This window comes from Poecilia reticulata, chromosome 9 (assembly GCF_904066995.2).
Source record: "Poecilia reticulata chromosome 9, P_reticulata-male-v2, whole genome shotgun sequence".
Classification (NCBI taxonomy): Eukaryota; Metazoa; Chordata; class Actinopteri; order Cyprinodontiformes; family Poeciliidae; genus Poecilia; species Poecilia reticulata.
The window spans coordinates 26,886,795-26,908,525 of record NC_088838.1 but is presented as its reverse complement, the minus strand read 5'-3'; the positions used below and the strand labels follow the sequence as shown (position 1 = coordinate 26,908,525).

Sequence of the window (21,731 nt, the reverse complement as noted above, 5' to 3'; positions counted from 1 at the left end):
GGTTTGTCAGGTTACATGGCCAAAGGGTTAAATGCCAAGAAATCAAACAGCTAAAACACAAGAGAAGCACAACGAAAGGCTTTAACAACCATTAAATACAAGGTGCTATAGCAATAAAAGTTTAATGCACTTCTAAAACTTAACTGTTTATGATCATTTGTGATGGTAATTTACAAAATTATGATACAAACATGTCACGAGTGAGAGCTCTAGTTCAGAAATTTGCGTGAATCTTGTCTTGTTCATCAGTGGACAGATCATAAAACATATGATCAGGGCCGATGTTGAGTGATTTATCTTTTTATTTATGCATAAGTGATATGGCTGCTGTCATATCAGAAACCTTTCAGCATTTTAGAGGACATTTAAAACACTTTCTACAAATAACTGGATGGCTCTGGCAGACGGTAGGCACCAACCTGCCTGATTGCTTGTGATAGAATGTGCACTGAAGCCGTCATAAGGTTAAAAGTCATTAATTTAAAGAGAAGGAATGTTGTCTGCCAAGTAACACCCATCCATGGTGACCTCCTCTGTCACATCAATCAGACACACATCCTGGGACAAAGCCACCATTATAAACTGGGATCTTTAAACATCCTTTCATAACCAATCAAACTCCTTGGACCTTTTCACCTTTTGTCATGTTAAAAACTCAACTTTCAATGTATTTCATTGACATTTTACATCATGGAGTTGCATGAAGTTGTGCATACTTTTAAATAATATCATAAATTTATATATTTTTTTATTTAAGAGCAGTAAAAACACAGCTTAGCACTCACTAATGAGTAGCAATATATCACTTATCATTGCTTTTCTGTGTTATTTATTCCTTTACTTGCAGCTTGCATAGTGTTGGTCTTGGAAATATTAATTTAAATATGGTGCAAATATACTGTGTCTATTGTAAAGCGCCAACCATTACTCAATATTTTATCATCAACAAGGAAGTTTAATAATATCAAGACAATATGAATCCAATCCACTCCCACAGCTCATTATTTTAGTGTTTATATATTTTTTTATTAGTGGCACAGTAGCCATCCACACACAGCGCTGCATGCATGTGTAAAGAGTCACAGCTCTTTGGTGATACGAGCCAGACAAATATCACGGAGCAGTGAAAGACTCGCTGAGCACATCATCTTCTGGAGTAAAACCAGGTATTAATATCACTAACCATGGATAAAGTTCTCAAAGTACAGATAAACACACTTAAACAAAATACTCCCTGAATATTTTCAGAAACTCTCTTGACCTCTTCCTCTCTATAACTGCACACGCCGTACACAGACAAATCCCGTTCATTCCTTTTCATATTGTCCTGTCTTCTGCTTGTCCACTCGGCCTCAGGCTTAGTTCTGCCTCTAAATCAGTTCCAGGATCCAGCATGTGAAGTTCAGACCATCTGAGTGAGAATATGTTAGGGACTCAGCAGGACTTCTCTACCTTAAAGAAGAAACTAACTTCAGACTTTGTTTTTGACGCGTGTGTTCCTAAAATGTTAACTCTACACCATTGCATCATTTTTAATGTCCAATGTTGAACAGCTTGATTGTTTTCAGGTTTTGTGACTTTAAAACCACAAACTTGGGAAAATGTAATTGTTATGTATATACACAAAGCTGAAGGAAAACCATGCCAGATGTTCTGAATGTTTTACAAATAAAATCTGAAGTTTGCCTTTCTTCCACGTGTTTGCAGTGCCTCCTACAGGATGTGTGGCAAACTGCATGTAACGTCTTAGATTTATTTCAACAAGTGAAATATCTTGTTATTTGGGCCGGTTGTTCTCCCACCTGAGCTGTGGATCCCTGCAGAACCTCCAGAGTTTCCTTTGGCCTCTTTATTTGTTTAACTGACTCTCCTCTCCTGGTCTGTCAGTTTATGTAACTGAAAATCTATTTTTTGTTTTAATAAATAACTTCTGCTTTAGACTTCTTCGCAGCCGTTCCTAAACTTTCTGCTGTACTTTGGTCTTCATGATTCTGTTTGCTCACTAATATTTTGTAGCGAACCTCTGAGGGGGTTAATACACACGCACACCTTAATTGTAAAACATTTTTAACCTATGCCTCCTCTATCTATCTCATAAAATAAAGTTTGTGTTTGGAATGTGACAAAATTTTAAAAATTTCAAGGTTTTTGAATATATTGCACTTTTTCTTAATTCAAATTTTTCTTTTTCTTTTCTTTTTTTTTGCCATCCATTTAAAACCAGTCAGTTACCCAACCTTACAGCAAGCTGCTCCAAATAGTGTTACAAGGTTTAATTGGTTAAATCAATACAGGCTGATTTACTCTAAAATGGGGTTATAAATAAAACTAACAAATTAAGAGTGTAAGGAGAAACAAAGATAGAGAGAAATGGAACTGAAAGGAGCACAGGTAAGAGTATCAGAATGAAGTGGGAGATACATTTTGTAAAAAATATTCTCTGTAACTTAAGGCCCCACAAAAAGAAAATTATGATGATGTCTCCATATTAACAGTTGTCTTGTGTTCTTATATCTAAAAAGAGCTAAAAAAAAATAGAAAGAAAGAAAGAAAGAAAGAAAGAAAGAAAGAAAGAAAGAAAGAAAGAAAGAAAGAAAGAAAGAAAGAAAGAAAGAAAGAAGAAAGAAAGAAAGAAAGAAAGAAAGAAAGAAAGAAAGAAAGAAAGAAAGAAAGAAAGAAAGAAAGAAAGAAAGAAAGAAAGAAAGAAAGAAAGAAAGAAAGAAAGAAAGAAAGAAAGAAAGAAAGAAAGAAAGAAAGAAAGAAAGAAAGAAATCTGGAAGAAGGCAAACTTTAGGATCTTGTTTCCATACCATGGGCCTTGCAGTTATCAGGCTCCTCTCCTGTGGAGACATTTTTACATTTTTAAAATCCACCTTAAAACATTCCTTTCTAATAAAGCTCATAGTTAAAAACAGAGGAATGTTTGCCTGGTAGTTGGTGGGGAGGAGAGGGAGGTGGAGTGAAAGGCCTGATGCAATGCTCTGCTTCTCTCATGCCTCTTTGTGAGGGTTTAGCTTATCCTGGGCTGCCTCTATGCCGCTGGGCTTAGGCTACTAGAGAATGAAATTATTACTTTTCCTCACCCTTCTACTTTCCCCTTCCACTACTCTCAAATTTGCAACATTTTGTTTTCTGTAATTTTTTGTTTTTACTCCATAGTAGCTACATCTACTGTGGTGTTTTGTTTGGCATTGGCTGAGACAGTGCTGCCAAAAACTAAACCATCTTCCTCTCCTGCTGTTCACTTTTTTACTTTTCATTACTCCTACATCAGTTCTCCTGCTGGACTTTTATACATCTTTCCCAGGGATCCCAATAAATGTGGAGGGTGCTGCAGATAAAATTCTCCTCTTTAGCTCATTCGATCTGCTAATGTACTATACAGATTATTGTATATGGTTCATTTGAGTGGTTTATTTGAACTTCCAAACCCCGTTATTCAAGCAGATTACAAAATCAAAATATAAAATGCAATTTACAAGTCAGATGATATAAGTTTAATGCCATTTTCAACCAAGTTGCTGCAACAGCTTCCATACAATCACCTTTCTGAATCACATTTTCCTCCTGATAACCTCTGACACATTTCAGCAATAAACACTTAATAGTACGGAACCAAATGTCCATACAAGGCCGGGTTTGGTCCGATCACGTGTTCCTGCTAGGATCATGTTCCCTGTGCAGAGCGTGACTCACAGCAGCCACAAGAACAATTTAAATGCAAAAGCTAAATTTATCCTTATCTTACAGAGGTCTGCGCCGACCTATCAGGAGATAAGATCGTCACATAGTGACAGATTTCAAAATGAGGATTGTTTAGAAAGGCAGGTATGAAATAGAGAGCTGCCTGAAATGTGTTTTTAGAAAGCTGATGAGTTTAACAAAGAGAGAATTTTAAACTTTTTTCTTTTTGCTGTCAATGATGTGATTCAATAAAAATTGGTTTGTATGTGCATGTACTGCCATCTGGTGTCCACTTTGAACCAAACAACCTCAACTTCCACGTTTTGTGTATGTAGAAATCTTGACATGTGGAAAGAGAAGTTCAGTTACACTCATGTTTTTTTAAACTCTTTTTTTTTTGCCTGAACATTTTAGGAAATGGCCAAATTATGACAATTTCTTTAAAATAACAACAAATGTGCTTAAAAGTGATTAGACACCCTATGCTGCAGTCCAAAACCCTTTAACATTTCAGAGCTTAAAAACAAAAAACAAAACTACTGACCTTTTCTGGTAACCAGAAAAGAAATTAAGAAGTTCTTTCGAATTTGAGTCACACAATATGTTCTGGTTCTGGTGGAGCTCCAGGTAACATTACTCACCTTCCAAAACACAAGCAGTTTTTCTGAGTAAAACAAAAGCTGCACGTACAAAACATATCAACATGTATTTCATTGTACAAAAGCAAAATAAAGATGTGTATGTATTTACAACATTGTATTTTGAGGAATTTACATGGCAACATCATGATTAACATTTATTCACATAGAAAAAAGACCTCGGAAATATTGAAGGATTTGCAGCAGTTATCTTATGGAAATATTTTTTATAATAGACAAAAATCTGTCCTCCTGTGCATCAGAGGATTTAAGTAGACCAGCTACAATAAATATTACTTATGTTTTTATCCCGTGCCACGTTTTAAGTTTTGCCGTACAATTCTTAAAGCAATATGTAAAGAACTTAAACACAGAAACAGCTTGTTTTACTTTTTCACATTTTCTTAAGCTTAAACTACAAACTTTAACATCGTATTGGGACTGTACATGACAGACCAGGATAAAGTTGTTCCTAAGTAAGAATTATAAAGAACAACAATTCCTTACATTTTTGTTTTACAAGTAGCAACGGCATGCACCGCCCCTTTTTGAGATAAAAATCCCCTTAATATGTAGTTACATTTTATACGTGTGGGATTTTATTAATATAGAGGCTGAATGGTCCAATCAAAGTCCACAACCTAAATTTAATAGAAAATATGTGGAAAAACTTGGACATTGATATTTGTAATTAGTCAGAATGGACCGTCTACATCTAGTTTGACTGAGATTTACCGAGTATCCAAAGACATATGGGCAAAAATGTCTTCAGATATGCCAAGCTGGAAATCAGAAAGACCGGCTGCTGTAATTTTAGCAAAAGATGGTTCTGCAAAGAGTCATCTCAGCTTGACTGAATAGAAATACACAACACCCATTTTAAAATCTTATTTGTCACATACTTCATAAGCCATGCGCCCACTCCCATTGTGCACCACTTTGTGTTGATCCATCCATCCATTCATCTGTTGGGTAGAAGTTGAAGATTTTTCTGCAAGGCACTGTATCTCCTTTTGAAGCTGCACTTTCTTACCACCAAGATAAAATTAAATTTCAATGCCAAAAAATGCAGCTTAAATGATCTGTGCACATATTTGTGAATTGAACCAGATGGATGAATATTTCACTCATGACAACCAGCTGACATAATCTTTAGTTTATCACAGTGTCTTTGCTACATACAAGCAAACTGAAAAAAAAAATATTTTTGTTCATTCTCTATTATTAAAATATCCCAGTGCCAACAAGAAGGGTGTCAGTTTGGGAAAACATGCCTTTGGTTGCAGGAAGAAACACTCTTTAGCCCATAATGTTGAGCTCAAACTGAAACAAAGTCTTGAAAAGATTATGAACTCCATCAATACTTATAATGTTTAATTTTCCTACAGAGCGCTGGGCTGTTACTTTATTAAATAAATTTAAAATAATAAGGTAAACTGAAAGCATAATGAGCAAATGACACAAAAATAAAATAGAAAAACAAAAACGGAAACATTTTGAACTGTAGGAAGGCAGCACAGGGTTGTCCATGATCATCAGGGTGACGCTTCTGCCTTACTCTAAACATGCAGAGGCGGTCCTAGTCTGTTCGGCACCCTGGGCGAACCACCCTACCAGCGCACTCCCCCAACCCCCCTACCCCCCAGTGAGATTGTTGACTGGGGGGTTGGCGGGTGTTTGGCACTGAGGACCTATTGACGTTCAGATCCTCCGGTTGGGAGCGGGATGGGAGGGAGAAGAAACGGGATTACTTGGGAGTGGCGGGGCTGGTGGGGGCAGGGGACGCCCGAGCCGCTCACCCACAAGATGCTGCCCTGGGCTGTTGCCAATATCGCCCATATCCACGGTTGTATGAGTTGGTGGTTGTGTGATTAAAAAGTCTGGAATGTGTAGTTCTGTGTAAGGAGGTGGGAGATCATCTGGTTTAAATCCCAACTGAAACAACAAAAATAAAAAAAACCAGAGAATTACAAATAATTCAATCTGGAAACGAATCAAATAAAGTTGGCATTTGTAGTTAAAATATGTCGTTAAGTTATGCATTGTTAGAATCACCTCATTATAAGATGGCGGGGGCTCATAGCGGATGGTGGTACTGTATCTTGGTGGAGTGAGCTCGTCGCTCTCATCACTGTCCCGCCGCGAGTTATTTCGAGGGAAGGGGATGAAGTATATGGAGCGCATCTGGCTCCTCTGCTCCCTGTCAAGTTGTGCTTCCCTCTCTATCTGCTCCTCTCTCAAACGGGCGCACGATCTGCAGAAGCTGGTGCAAAACAGGATGCAGAGACCAAAGCCCAGGAAGCCCAGGAAGACCCTTTAGAGAAAGACGAAGAAGCGAGCAAAAGAAACAAAAGAGTATGACTGGGGAAATATTTTGATAACAGATATCAAACTCTCTTTCCTCTCTTCTCCCCCCATGTTTGTATTTGAACCGAGGCTACTTGTTTTTTTGTTTTTTTTTCTGCTGAACAGGTTTCTGGAGAAGAAGCTACAGAATCCTGAAGATATTGCTTACTGTAGTTCATATGGATGCTTTCGCAAGGAACAGTGAAGTACTGTGAAAGGGAAACACACACACTGCACACTGTCCCAAATGAACGCTTTCTGGCAGTGTAACAAGTCCAATATGTGTCTGTGTCTCCAAGACGACAGCAACTGCTTTTCTATTTACCCCACAGGTCCAAAAACACCTGGATATTTTAACAACTCAAATAAAACTGAGAGAAAAAAGGCTCAGAAGTGTTTATAGATATTTAGTATAGCTCATATTTGCAAATGATGATAACAATCATCAATTGCAGTGAAGGGAGAGAAGGACGAATATGTTCTCTGATATTCATTGCAGTTCTTTGCTGCACAATGTTTCAGCTCCTTAAAAAAAAGAGTGGCTCAAATAAGTCTTTAATAGCCTATGATTATTCTGACATTTATGCAAACAATGCCTGCTTTTTTGTACAAACAACCCAAAGTTGAGATGAATGGAGGTGATTCTTACTCTAGATAAGGAAAGGAGTTGAACATTCTGTGGGTGGGAGGATCTCACAGGATGGATCAGAGTGGAAATGGAGCCACGAACAACAGAATGAACCTAAAGAGCAAATATGATTTAATTCATTTTATTGCAAATGACATAATGAAGTGATTTCATAACACTTACAAGCAGCCACAGATTTCTATACAAAGCAGATCTTCATCTTTCGCCAAGACCAATAAAAAAAACACACTTTGTACCCACAAACCCATAAATGTTTTGTCCTCGACACACTAATGCAAGAGGGTTTTATTGCCTGTCAATACTGTACGAAAAGATATGGCAGACGTACGGAGACTAATTTCTTCCCAGAAACAGCCTGCCCCGTGGTGACTGCAAACTGTTAACAGTTATTCAATAAAATACAGTGATGATAAAAGTTTATCATCACTGTATTCCAGAATGTTCCATGTCTGCACTGAGAAAACTAACATAATAACTTGAAAGGAGGTCAGGTTATGTCAGGAAACAGAATCGAAACTATCGCACAACAATTTACATTTGGCAGAACCTCTGCTTAGATGGTACTCTGATACAAAATAAACAATCTTTGAATACTAAAATCATTTCAACCAATTTTTGAGGCAAAGTTGAAAAGTCTACTTTGTTTTTTAAATTATTGTATTCATTTATTTGTACTCATTCCCCTCACAAATCGAGCCTATCTCTGAGTGGTTTAATCTCAGTATAAATATGGTTGTTCTGTCTCAGTTTTTCTTTTAGAGAGCAATCAGGGAAAAAACTTTATCATCATTAGTTTGTAGAACTACATCCCAAAATGTTATATCACAGAGAACTAAAAGGGCCATCCATGTAATCTGACAGGGGAGACAAGGAGAGCTAAAGTAACTTTGAAAGATCTGCAGAGATCTGATGGGACAGTCTGCTGACAGGAACTCAAAAACTTTGGCCTTTAAGAAAGAGTGGCAAGAACAGCAATGCTTGCTTCCATTAATGATTTTATCAGTTTTCCAATTAACCATGTAGTGAAGATACAGAAGGAGGTGCCCAGGTCAAATGAAATCAAAACTAATTTATTTTTTCTTACACCACTCTAAACTAAAAACAGGACAATCCTGCAGATGAGGTTAACCTTCCAGAGCATTAAACCCACATCTGATTGAGCTTTTTTGCCAATACTAAAAAATTTATGTTTACAGACGCCCTCCATATCAGTGCTGACTGACCTTTCTGATTGCAAAATGGATAGAAATTTCAATCTCTAGATGTCTGGATGTGCAAAGCTGGTAGAAACATACAGTAAATCCAAAATAGGGCTGCTACAGTTTTATTTTACTGTGGGCAGCTGAATACAAATGTACACTACCACGATTTTTACTATTTTTAAAAAATATATTTTCGCTCCACTTCACTATGCATCATCTTGAGTGAGCCTGTAACAAAAAATCTCATTCATTTGTAGGAGGTGAGATGTGACAACCGAGAAAAAGCTAATGAAGACCTTTGTGAGGAACTGCTGGCTTTACAAAGAAATACATCCTGATTTTAGTTAAAATGTGTAACATAAAGGTCTTTTTTAGTCAATAAAAATACCTTGTTTTCAAATTAGATTTTATCAGCTCTGTAGGTTAACTTTGTGATTATGTCAGATTTTGACTAAACTTTAGTTTTCTTGACAACTTCAAAAAATGGCAGAGAAAAAAAAAACACTAAGTAAAACTTCTTTTCACTGGTTTCTACAAGTTATTAAGTGTTGAGAAAAACTAAATGTTAACAAACCGAGACTGCGTTTAACAAAAGTGGGCATACGAAACAGGAAAAAAAAAATCACATAAAGAATAGGTGAGGTCAAAACTCCCAGCGTCGGATCATTGATCACATAGAAACCGCAGCAAAGTCAGTAAATACTCACTAAACAAACAGACTTCTACGCTGCGGTCCATTTGACAACAGCTCAGATTAAATTCAATCAAATTCTTGTTATGAAAGACATTTTGAGTTTAAAAAAGTGGCAAAAAAGGTGAGGCTCAGACTCTTACCTTTATGTGATGTGTCTTTCCCAGGTGTGGAGCTGAAAGGACAAAATGACTGGAGCAGAGTGCAGTTTTTATTGTAGGTGTGCTGACCAGGGGTTAGTGTGCGTGCATGTGTGTGTGTGTGTGTGTGTGTGTGCGTGTGTGTGTGTGTGCTCATGCATGGGAGCAAAGGCAAAGCCCACAATGTTTATCTGCCACTAAAATGCATTCAGAAATCCCTCTCCTTAGCTCGTCGACCACCAAAAGCCTCACCAAAGGCCTAAATATAGGTTACTATGTAAAACATACACACGTTATGTGTGATCTCTGTGAGACTAACGTTGTGTTTTATTACTCTGTGACAAATGGATCCTTGTGAGAATTTATGGCAGTGTTATGAAATTTAAAGGAACAGCCGAGCTTTTCCAAACTGATAACTAAAGTAGTTTAGAAAGAGTTCAGGATAAGTTAGCTTCCCGCCACGCGGTTTGAGTCCTGAGCGCCAACATTTCATGTTCCCTCAGTGTTCACAAAAGGTCATTATATGACCCGCAAAGACACAGCTGTTTCATTCTGTATCTCTCACAGCAAACTACGACCTTCAAAAAGCGGACAAAGTTTGAGTTACTTATGGAAATCACACTGATGCTAAACTCGGTTAAAATAAGCCTGATGTACAAAGCTATAAAAAGAGCCTGAAATTTAGACTTTCTTTAAATGCACAGATGACAGCAACTTGAGCAAATTAAAGTTTGATAATAAAAAACAATAATAAATAAATTATGTTATTTATTATTGTAAAGTAAGAATCCAAATCCAAATTCATCTGAAGTAATTATCCTCCTACCTAAAGTGGCTCTGCCATTCAACAAACTGTTGCCAAGTCTTTGCAGAGTAGCAGAAAACGAGAGTTTTATATTGCTGTGGTGAAATTTTGCCCTTCTCACTTTTGCACACTGGAATATTTTTAAAGTAGAAATGGTCTATTTAAGGTCACAGGGCATCTTCAGTAATTCATGAATTCATTCTTTCCTTCTTTACATAGAAGTACATTGATTTGCATGAGCCCAGCACACCCAGCAGTGACAGGAATGACATCATCTTTCCCCCGTGTCTGTTTGTTCTTCTCTGAGCTGCAGAGGACATTAAATCATTATGATGAGAGCAGCAGTCCGAAAGAAAAGCAAATCAAAACAGCAGTGAAGAGCGCGAATGTGAACAAGTGACTGGCATAAAAAAGAAAGCTGTAAAGTTTAAAGATTGACCTCACAGACCAGTAAACTGTCTCACAGTGAGGGAAAAAAAAAACTCAAAAAACTCCTGCTTGCTGTTTAGAGAAGTGCAAGGATACAAAGGTTCCATCCATGTAACTGTCTGGAAGAGAGCATACAAAGTTTAAGTAATTACTAATAATAAAAGAGCTCTTTGCTCTTCGGCTGCAGGTTAATCATGGTTCATGGCTTCCAATTAGATAAAATAGTTCAGGAAAGGCTGAGCCGTCTCCATAGTTACTGTGCCGTACGTTCAATGTACTTTTTATTGTGGTTTTATGTGGAAAACTAAGTGAGGACATGGCTGAGGAGAGAAAGGAAAAAGATGCACGGCTTTCAATTTTTTTTTAGAGAAATTTAAGATGAGATCAGGTTGTAAAACAATATGCCTTACTATCTAAACAATTAAAAGATTGTGCCACAGCTGCAAACCTACTAAGATATGACTACCAACCAAAGTAGACAGGTCAAGTATTGAGAGGTTGGCCTGTCAAGGAAATGCCACAGATTTAAGGGTCATGGTAGCTCTGTGGGGAGAGACACACAGTTCACATCAGAGAACATATTGGAAGAAAATCATTCTTTTCATAAATCTGGCTTGAATAAATTTTTTTGAAATAAGTTCAAATGAATCCCTTTAGCAGTGACAGACGATTGGAAGATGGATGATGCTACATTCATGGAGAAACAGAGGCGAAGAGGGACTTGATGCTCAGACAGAGGCTCATCTTCAAGTATACAACACGGCAATAAAACAGTTTACATCAAACCATATTTGTGTTTGATTGGCATAATCAAAGTCCAGACTTAAGTCATAATGAATATTTGTAAACGAAATTGAAATGAATAGAGGAGGACAGCGCAAAGGACAGCCGAAGATAAAACAAACTTTATTTTTCCCATATTTCTTTCAATAAACATTTTCTCCACCAGACAAAACAAAATAAGAATATTATAAAGCTGAAGTGACATGAACTTCAGTCGTTCTCGTAAATGAGAGCATGTCGACAACATATTTGACAACTACAGCCAAGAGGATCTTCACCTATTCCCACTTTAAAAAAAAAAAACCTCAAACTCATTTATTTTCCCCCATTCTGTTTACTGATACGCAATAAAAAAAACGACGTAATTTTAGTCTCTCCTAAAGAATCATATACAATCTTCATCCTTTTCACTTCTCTTTTGTGTTGGGCTGCTAGTGAAAACTATCTGCTAGTAAAATACTTTACAATAATAAAGGATTTGTTGAACAGTGCATTTCTTACAACATGTTGTCACAGTTCTCTGGAAAAATACATCTTCAATCCAAACGTACTTTACAAAAGCACAACTTTACAGCAATTAAAAACAAATCCCACCCAAAACCTGACATTAGTTCACACTTATACACCAAAACACACACTCAAAATCAATTCAGGCAACACAGAGAAGAAATATTCAGGCACGGCGTTTACAGCTCCGGACAGTCAAAGCAAAGTACCTTCAATTGTTAAGTTATGAACTGTTTTTTCTTAAGTATGGTGAATGTTTTAAGAAACATTTTTCTTCCTCAAAGTAAAGAACTTTATATTTGGTGGGTCTGGAATAAAATGCTACTTGTGCATTTTTTAGATGTGCTGAAGAAAAGCTTAAAACTAAGTTATTGAATGATTTGAGGAAGAAGAAAAACTATCTTAGTCTACTTGATTAAACTAATCACATTTTCAAAAATAAAGAATTTTGTCAGCGTTTTAGTGCAAATGTTTAGAGGTCGTTACCGTTATCAGTAACGACATGAAAACATGTCGTGCTCCAATCACAACCTGTTGGTTGTGCACGAACCAGTTAGTGCACAACTTTCCAGTAGAAAAGCGCCTTTCGTCTACTCCTTAATCTGGATTACTCTTCACAAATCCAGATAAAGGAAAAGCTCCAGTCAGGATCTGTTGATGGAGGTTTGAAGAACCAACGAACCAACCGAGCTCCCTAAAATATCCTAATTAAAAAAAAAATCAAATCTGGTTTCACCTCTGGAAAGAGAAACCAGAATCTGCTTGAGCAGTGGAGTAAAAACAAACAAAAACCACTTCCACAGCTCTATAAGTCTTCGTGAGGTGGTCTGTGTTGGTGCTTGTTCAGCCAGGCCTCTAGCAGAGGAAAGTTGGTGTCAGTCCAGCGGATGTTATCCTCAATGGTCTCGTAGGTCTGCTGGATGCACCTCATTTTTGACCCGGTTTCCTCTGTCAGCGAGTCGAAGAAGCTCCGTATCTAAGGGAAAGGAACAGGTGAAGGACTTACAGGAAGTACACATTTCTAAAAATACAAACTTCCCTCTCATTAATAAGAAAAAAAAAACCTTGACAGACAAAGGTAAATAGTTATGCTTCTTAAAAATCAACTGAAATAAACATTTACCTCGTGGAGCATCTCCCTGGTAGAGTATTGGTTGGTCACGCCAAGCAACATGTATGATACAGAGTGAGAGCCAAGGTCAAACCTGTTTCAGAAGGACAAATATATGTAGTCATTGTCAAAATTTAGAAGGTCGGTTTAAATTAACCAGCAGTAAAAAACAATGTTAATAAAAATGTAGAAAAATTAATTTTTTTTATACCAACATGACTGTTTAGAGACAAAATATACAAATGTACAAGAATTAAACAAATTCAGAAAAATTCTGTCACAAATTTAATCTCATGATAGAGGCAACTACTTATTTCTGTGTTTTTTAATTATTATTATTTAAAATCCTGAGTAGTGAAGAGTAAAGTGCTCTGACTTCTTGATCATTGTGTGCCAGTTGGCTCGGAGAAAGTCCCAGGCCAGTTTGTAACCATGAGGATTCCTTCCAACAGAGACGACCACATCTGGGAGGTCCTGGGTCTTCATCACCTCTCCTATCAGACTCTGCTCCATCATCCTTCAGACGGAAAACAAGGAAACGATGTTCAAGAATACCTGAGTAAATTCTTCTTTTGCTTTAACAAAAATTAACTGCTGCTCACCACTTGAGCTTGTCCTTCAGATAGGTGACGGTCATGGCAGACTTTATGCGGCTCTTGACCGACATCTGCAGAGTAGTGCGGTATTTCTCAAACAGGAAGTCCCACCCCTCTGGTGTTCGTGCTCCAATCACAAACACAGCCATAGTGATGTCAACAGGGAGGCTGTGAGAAGAGGGATGGATTTTACTATCGTAAACATTGTTTGGTAGTGTTCATTCTTTCCCTTCAAATCCTTAATTATTCTGAAGCCGAAGCCTGACCTCATGGTGCCATCCGAATCCTTCCACTGGTTAAAGAGCTTGGTGGCTTTGGCGACACATGGAGGATGATTCCTGACGCAAGCGAACAGCAGCAGGTAACTCCTCAGCACTCGCTCAGACACCAAACCGGAGTCACTCCACTCTTGACGATCAATCAGATCCCGGAAAAGATCCACAATGTAACCCTAAGGCACAACAAACAGAGTGTGAAATGCCAATGTGCCACGCAGTCTGCTAGGCCGTGTTCACATCGGATTATGACTGACCTATAATCTCCAGGATCACTGCAAATATAGAAAGCCTAATATTTGTGTGACAGATTCGCTATTCAGCACACTGGATTTTCTGCTGCTTTTTTCTACTCCTTTCTAGCCCGTCCAAAACGACGGATGGCCAAGCACATCCATAGTTGCCTGTGTTGGTTAAGAAACCAACACAAGTACCTTAACTGCTCTGGGATGTTTTCCTCAAAATCTGCAAAAATTCTCAATATAAATTTGTGGTTTATGCACCTCGACCATCAGTTTCAGACTTGCTTTAGGGGAACACACCATCAGTATATTCACCAGTCTATCAGATGCATTTTTTCTTTGTGCTTTTTTAATGCTGCACAGAGCTGAGCATGCTATTCTGTGCAATAACTTTACCATGGCCACAGCACTGTGTTCTCATCTTTACAGGTGCATTCAGGAAGAACTGTGCTTATGAATCCAAAAGTCTAAAGTTGTTTTTTTTGTTACTATATTCAAAATAGATTTATTTTTAACAAGCTTGTTAAAAATAGGGTTATTTTACGAACCCTATGTGATGTTCCTTTTACGAACCCTATGTGATGTTCCTTGCATTTTTTTCTTCTCTCTATTCATTGTGAATATGATGCCAGAGCTTCTTTTTGACATAATGACGGACACATTTCACATTTTATGAGCAGCCAGAAACACTAAAAATCCCTCTGTCTCCCAGTTACCGGAATGTATGCACAGTTTGGAGGTGTGTGTACATTACATTTCCCTTGCTTGGAATTCTACTTGACAGGGTGTGATGCACATACCAATCTCTATGTATAAGGTCTCTATTGTTTAATTGTGAGTTGTTTCTTCAGTTACTGGGTCGTTTAGTTTACAAAAAATTAGGTTACTTGGAGTGATGTCAGTAGTGTCAGAGACCTGGCCAGCGTGGCCGCTCCTTCAAAGTCTCTGGTGATCAACCTGTGCAGGTGCAGTGGGCCACATGTCATGGATAACAAATCACTGCTGCTATCAGGCTCCTTTACATTGAGAAACTCATTCACCTTAGGGTGTGCACTGCATTCTTGGTAGAAAGACCACATGGTTTCTGAGCTGACTTTTAGTGTCATGGTGCAAACTGGTCCTTAGATATAACTCAACATTTTATGCAATTGTTTTTTTATTCAAGCCAACACAAAAATACGTTTGGTTCCAGGTATATTATGAAAGTCGTCTTACCTTCATCTGATTTTCCAGAACTGTCATGTCTCTCTTCTCCATCAGTTTGTACAGAGGCACAAGCTCTCCGAAGCCCTGGGTCACAGCCATGATCTGAGACTCTTTGGAAAGATAAAGGGACAGATCCAGAGCCGTGTCCAGCCTCACCTTCCCAACACTGAAACGCACACAGGAGAACGAGGTTTATACGTTCCCACTGAACTGATATGCAATTGTTTTGTTGTATTTCATCAATAAGTTTACGTTCTTTATCTTAAGTGTATGCATGATTAAAATATAACCAATTTGCATGATTAGACCCAGATATTCCAACACCACACTGAGTGAGACAGACCTGACCAGCTGGAAGACGTTCTGGATGAGGCTGGCCCGGTCGTTCCCAGAGAGAGCCGTGTGGTTGTACTGCAGCAGTTTGATGATGGAGCTCCAACCCTCACCAGCATAGTGGACCATGTAATAGCCACTCATGTTGACATTAAACTTCACCCAGTCCACTTCCTCTGGCAGGTAGAGCACATCTATGCACATGGCAAGGAGCACAGCCACAGGTTAACTGATGTGAAGTCCTTTGCACATGGATGATGTGTATCAATTTAAACCTCACCCGTCTTTGTCTTGAGAAGGAAACGATGAACCGTGCTGGAAGCACTGGTCATGTACGTTAGTGGAATCTGCCACAGGAATCTGACGCATAACGAAAATGAAAACACAAACCATTAACTAAAGAACCAGAACTCTGAGGATTTAATAAAATATAATAGTGTTAAACTGTGATTTAAAGCTGGAATGTCAGCAATCAGTCATAATCTATATGTATGTGTTTCATGTCTATTACCCTTCAGTGAGCGAGGGATCGTCTGTCCTCAGGAAACGCTCCTGACTGAGTCTGACCTCCCGACCTTTGACCTCTACTGTGACCAGTGGGAAGCCCTCCTGCAGTGTCCAGGTGTCCATGATAGTCTTGACATCAAGCTCGTCATCAGAGTACCACTTCTAAACATGGGCGACCACATATCACATTTAGATGCCTGATGAATTACTTCAACTCTTTAATGTAACTTTACCAGTCACAGTATTTTTGCGAAGCGACATAAGAAGGCTTAAAAAAAAATAAATAAAAACCCTTCACAGCATACTTCTTATATCTATATTCAAATCAGTACTTAAAATGTTTATAATAACTGGAATTATGAGAAATAAGACTTGATGAGAGAGCCAAGTAAATCTATCTGGAATGAAAGTTATTATGAAAAACCAGGTGTTTTCTCAACACGGTTACCCGACAGAGTAAACGTTTTCGAAATTTTCAGAATAAGAATAAGCATCTGCAATTAAATATTAATCAGTTTGAGGCATTCTGAACATCTTTAGCAGGAAAACCAGTAATGGTGGATTTATTCTGTTGCTCTGCAGAATCAAGCAGCAAAACTCACAGAGGATCCAGACTGGAGTTTGCGTTTAGAGCAGAATTCTGTGTGTTTCAGTCGACCTTCATCCAGAGCATCTGAGCTGCAGATCTGGTGGACATTTAACAGAGAATAAAAACAGACATCAGAAAAGACAACATCAAAATAATAGCAAGAAGACAAAAAATGCTACAGTGTTCAACTCATCCACTGGTTGATGCACAGATTGCCAAATGTTAATGTGATATTTATATAGTAGCAAAGTTTACTTAGATATTAAACGCAGTCAGGATCTTATTTGAACTCACATCAGTCAGGCTCTCCCACAGGTGGCTGTTCACGGTGTTCTGGTAGCTGTAGCGCTTCAGGTATCGGATGATGCCGATCTCAAATGCCTCAGGACTCAGGAAGTCCCGCAGCATGTTCAGGATACACGCCCCCTGAAAACATACGAGCACAAACACAGTTAGCAAGAAAATGGAACCATTCCATGCGGATAATGTCAAGTTATTTTATGTGCCCTTAAATTAGAGATGTATCGACCGAAGTTATGTGGCATATTTCTGTGGCATCTAGGACATACTTGGATTGTTTTTTAATATTTAGAAGACAACACAATGGAGGGTCATTGATACTTTTTAAAACAAAGACAAATTATTATGGAGCTGAAATTTAAACTGGCTTTAGCATCTTGTGTTTGGTTTTAACATGGTTAGCATTACAAAAACAACAGTGTGTAGATTCTAGTGAATGTGGATCCTTTCCTGAACTCTGAGATTTTCATCATACGATCAGCCAAGACAAACATAACAGACAAGGGTGGGAATCTCAAAAAGATAAAACAAAGTTACTCTGCAATGCTACTTTCAACCTGCTTATTCTGAAAGGTTTTTTTTTTTTCTCTTGCAGCCTTTATTTTCCTCTGACAAGTCTTGACACATCGTTGAAAATACAGTTTCCATTTAAAAGAGTCTTCTTACCTCATTCAAGCATTCACTGGTCGGGTAAAATTTTAGACAGTTACGTAAACAGACTTAACTCTTAGGTTAAAACAATAATAAAAAATAAATAAATCAGCTGATCTGTCCAGATCTTCATTAATAAAGTTCTAGCACCATGTATAATCACAATCCACAATATCTAATGCTCAAATCTTTCAGAATACACCACTGACCTTGTCATAAGACACGTCGTCAAACATCTCCTGGATCTGCGTGGGGTTTTCCACTGGTGTGGAGACTGGATGAGACGAGCTCAGAGAGTCTACCTCCATCGCCTCAAAACACTTGCCCAAGAAGAAGTCATCCTAAGACAAAGACAGCATGGAGAAAGTTAGTTTGAAGTAAACTTGACGAAACAGAAACAGAAGAAGGTAAAAGATACAATTAGTTTTCTAAGTTGGGATCTCACCACATGAAGCTCTGGGTAGGTGATGTCGAGGGAAATGAACTCCATGAACTTGGCAAAACCCTCATTGAGCCACAAGTCATTCCACCACTCCATTGTCACCAGGTTTCCAAACCACTGGATGAATCAGTGAAAAAGTTAAAACCGAATTCATTCCCCAGTATCCTCTTGAGGAGCTAAAAAAGACTCAAGGTTAGCAAGTACCTGATGAGCAAGCTCATGGGCAATGACCTTGGTGATGCCCAGTTTGTCGGAGGCAGAGGACCTGTCAGGATCAAAGAGAAGGCCAGTCTCTCTGTAGGTGGTCAGTCCCCAGTTCTCCATTGCGCCTGACTGGAAGTCCGGGATAGCAGCCAGGTCTGCAGGGAACCACATGAAGCAGGAATCACATGTGGAACTGCTGACAAATTGATACTTAATTCTATCTAAAATAGCTTTAACATTTATAATGATGCTTCCTGGCAGCATGGATACATCCTAAAGACGGATTCATCCTAAAGTCAGCTGACATGCACCAGAGGCCAAATAACAATGTACAATGTGTTTTCACAAACCCTGTTTGGGGAGTGGATATGGGATATCAAAGTAATCATCATAGAAGTCTAACAACTTCACTGCAGCATCCAAAGCAAAGGCCGTCTGATCGATCTTCTCTGGTACGGCATAGACAGAGATCTGACGGCAATCAAAGTGAAATTAATTATTAAAACACTGTTTATGAGTGTAATAAAACATGAAACAACTTGGCCAGCACCATGAGCGAAGTCTCACCTTAACTCCATGCTTAGTTGTTTTGCTCACAGACAGGAAGTCAGAGACGATGTAGGCCACCAGGTAAGTGCTCATCTTTACGGTCGTGTCGAAGTGATCCTCAAGCAAACCGCCAGGCAACTCCACTGTTTTAACCTGCGAATAGAAAAAAAAAATCTCTGCTTTTATTTTACAGCCAGTCATGTTGCAGACACAAAATTTCATTCATTTTCTTTGCAACCTTTCTAACTTAGTAATAAATTTTTTATAAGTAAAAATCTGAAAAAGTGTGACATGCATTTGTATTTGGCCACCTGGAGTCAATACTTATCCACATCTAAACAACTCAACTATATCTCTGGCTGTATGTTATGATTTAGCGTCCTGCTGATAGCTGGACCTCCATCCCCAATGTCAAGACTCGGGGTAGGCGGTCACTTAACTCCATCAATCTTCCAGTTAACTCTGAAAAACTTCACTGTTGCTGCTGAAGCATGCCTCCAGTATGATGTTGTCACATGTCTCAGTGGGGAAGGTGTATTCAGTGTGAAGTGCAGGGATAGTTTACCACCACATGTTGCATTGTGCATATAGTCAAAATTAATAAATACATATATTTTGGTCTCGTCTTTCATTTTGTTTCTTGCCTATGTTGCTTACGGAAAACAGAAAATTTCACTTCTTAAAGATTTTTTTTTTAAAGAACAGTTATCTTGTCATACTCACCTTGGGCATGTTGGAAATGGCAATGTGGCGTGGCTCACGCATGATCCGTATGGTGAAGTTGGCTTTGAAGGCAGGCTCGTCAAAACAGGGGAAGGCTCCACGAGCGAAGGTCGCCTCAAACTGCGTAGATGCTATGGCCCTGAGAGACAGAAGGACAACCTTTTCATTTTCAATTTCAGAGTTTTATTCAAAGATTGAGAAGAGCCAACTGGAAGTGTCGGTAATGGATGAAGATCATATTTTGTGACCTTACCGGACCTCCCCGCTGCTCGTACGGTAGCTGCCTTTGTAGAAACCATGAAAGCTGTCAGATAAGTTTGCAGTAAACTCCAGCTGGACCTCATACTTTCTGCCCTTGGTCAGAACTGATTCAGACAGCAGAGCAAGCTGATGGAATCGAGGATACTCCAGCACCCGTAGAGGCCTGACGCCCTCAGCAGCCAGGAGAACCACGTTGGATATGTGCATTTGCTTGGCATGGAGGACAACGATGCTGGTGTCTTCTTTCACATCCAGACTGATGCGAACCACCCCAGTGAAGTCCAGGGAGGTGAGGTTTGGGTGTATGGTCAGGTCATAGTGCAAGGGGCTGATGGTTACGGGAAGCCTCATGCGGTCCCAGGGGAAGGGTTCGCCGTTGGTGGCTACAGGAAGCTGTTTGGCTTGATCTTGATTTGGGATTTGAGCTCCAGATGAGGGATAAATAGAAACAAAGAGCACCAGCAGGAGGGGAAACATGGTGACAAGGTCAACAGGAAATCCTTTCACCTAGAATATTATTAAAAAGAGCAAACATGCAGAATTTAGTTTAGATTCATAATTATTTCACAAAGTAAATGACCACAGTTGAGCAGTTTAATCAAATAATTGCAACACAAGCACATTCACGGACAATAGCAGGGAAGACATGAGCACAACAGTTTCGATTTTACCAAAACCTTCATTCATTTATAGACGTCAAACAGCTAGAAGAATATTTATTTCACATAAAGCAAGAACCTGTATGGTCTTACAGCTCCAATACTGATCTATATTAAATTTAAAAATGTAACATTCTTCCACCTTACCGTTTCGCCTTCTCCCCGCAGTTTGTCAAGAGCGAAAGTGAAACAAAAGCTGGAGGAGGAATTATATGCAGGGCAGGAAACGGTGGAGAGCTGTCAGCAGTTAGTTCCGTGTCACAAACTAAGAAGCATCCTCGGTTTTAAATGTAATGCTTTCCCATCTCTTTTATTCAAACCAACACAGCCCAGAAGCAGCGGGGCATGACAAAACCCCGCCTGGTTTTATCCCAATAAAAATATTTACAGTAAATAAATGTGGGGGAAAACTTACTGAATCATTGCATTAAAGTCCCTAAAGGTACCAAAGGAAACACGAGCATAATTTTCACAGGGACACGCTGGGAAAGGACCAGGAAGTCCAACGTATCTGTGACTAAACCAATTCAGACCATGACTCCGACCACCAGAGGGGGACATTGCTTAATTTTAAAAGGAGTCAAGAGGCGCAAATTTCTCTTGCCAGAAAAAAATCTACAGACTAAAAAGTACCTTACACCTTAAAACCATTTAAACAAGCAAACCTAAACATGACTAAAGACACTTGATATTCAGTGGAATGAGGAAACTTGTATTAATTCATTATATAATTTAGCAGGACTCCAAATCAGTCAGTCTCTTAAATAAGACAGTACACCAAATTTAGTATTTTTCTAGGAGGAGAAAACAAGCCCATTACTTATTGCTACAGGAGACACTTTAGGAGACATGGCAGGCTGTACAATGTTCTAAAACTTGCAGACCATAGAGTTGATAATAAAATAATAAAATTAACATCATGAAACAATATTTTATCATCTCAGAATAATTAATACATAATAAACTAAATAAAAAGCAAGAAAAAGCAACTCTTGCGAGTGGATTTAAATCAAGTATTATGTTTACAGTGTGTTACTAGAGTATTAGGTTTATGAGGAATGCATGGATTGTCTTATTAAAATCCCTAAATACTCTAAAAATACCCTTTTTTTAAAATAAAACTTAAGACTGTTGAGAAAATACTTGATTGCAACCTGTTCTGAGTCACCAATGAAATTGGAGTTTTCAAAACTCCAGCAGGTGGCAGTA

The 21,731-nt window shown here is 38.5% G+C and overlaps 2 protein-coding genes across 3 annotated transcripts; both read right to left on the bottom strand.

Moving 5' to 3' along the window:
• Positions 1-4,425: 4,425 nt before the first annotated feature.
• LOC103469952 (uncharacterized) lies at positions 4,426-11,210 on the bottom strand. 2 transcript variants are annotated; one of them, XM_008418040.3, is made up of 4 exons: positions 9,354-11,210; positions 7,318-7,410; positions 6,378-6,636; positions 4,426-6,257 (listed from the first exon to the last, which is right to left on the bottom strand). In XM_008418040.3, the coding sequence occupies exons 2-4, from the start codon at positions 7,341-7,343 to the stop codon at positions 6,024-6,026; spliced, it is 519 nt and encodes a 172-aa protein (XP_008416262.2). In that variant the 5' UTR covers positions 7,344-7,410; positions 9,354-11,210; the 3' UTR covers positions 4,426-6,023. The 2 variants fall into 2 exon arrangements, with proteins under 2 accessions (XP_008416262.2, XP_081466942.1); XM_081610816.1 differs by lacking the exon at positions 9,354-11,210 and having other exon boundaries at positions 7,318-9,333.
• Positions 11,211-11,467: 257 nt separating this feature from the next.
• On the bottom strand, positions 11,468-21,043 carry erap1b (endoplasmic reticulum aminopeptidase 1b). Its single transcript, XM_008418041.3, has 19 exons — positions 20,670-21,043; positions 19,856-20,370; positions 19,603-19,741; positions 18,898-19,032; positions 18,681-18,801; positions 18,331-18,485; positions 18,130-18,243; positions 17,894-18,025; positions 17,028-17,159; positions 16,747-16,830; positions 16,149-16,306; positions 15,918-15,997; positions 15,648-15,831; positions 15,314-15,470; positions 13,848-14,032; positions 13,588-13,749; positions 13,362-13,502; positions 12,998-13,079; positions 11,468-12,850 (listed from the first exon to the last, which is right to left on the bottom strand). The coding sequence occupies exons 2-19, from the start codon at positions 20,338-20,340 to the stop codon at positions 12,680-12,682; spliced, it is 2,817 nt and encodes a 938-aa protein (XP_008416263.2). The 5' UTR covers positions 20,341-20,370; positions 20,670-21,043; the 3' UTR covers positions 11,468-12,679.
• Between the last annotated feature and the right edge of the window lie 688 nt (positions 21,044-21,731).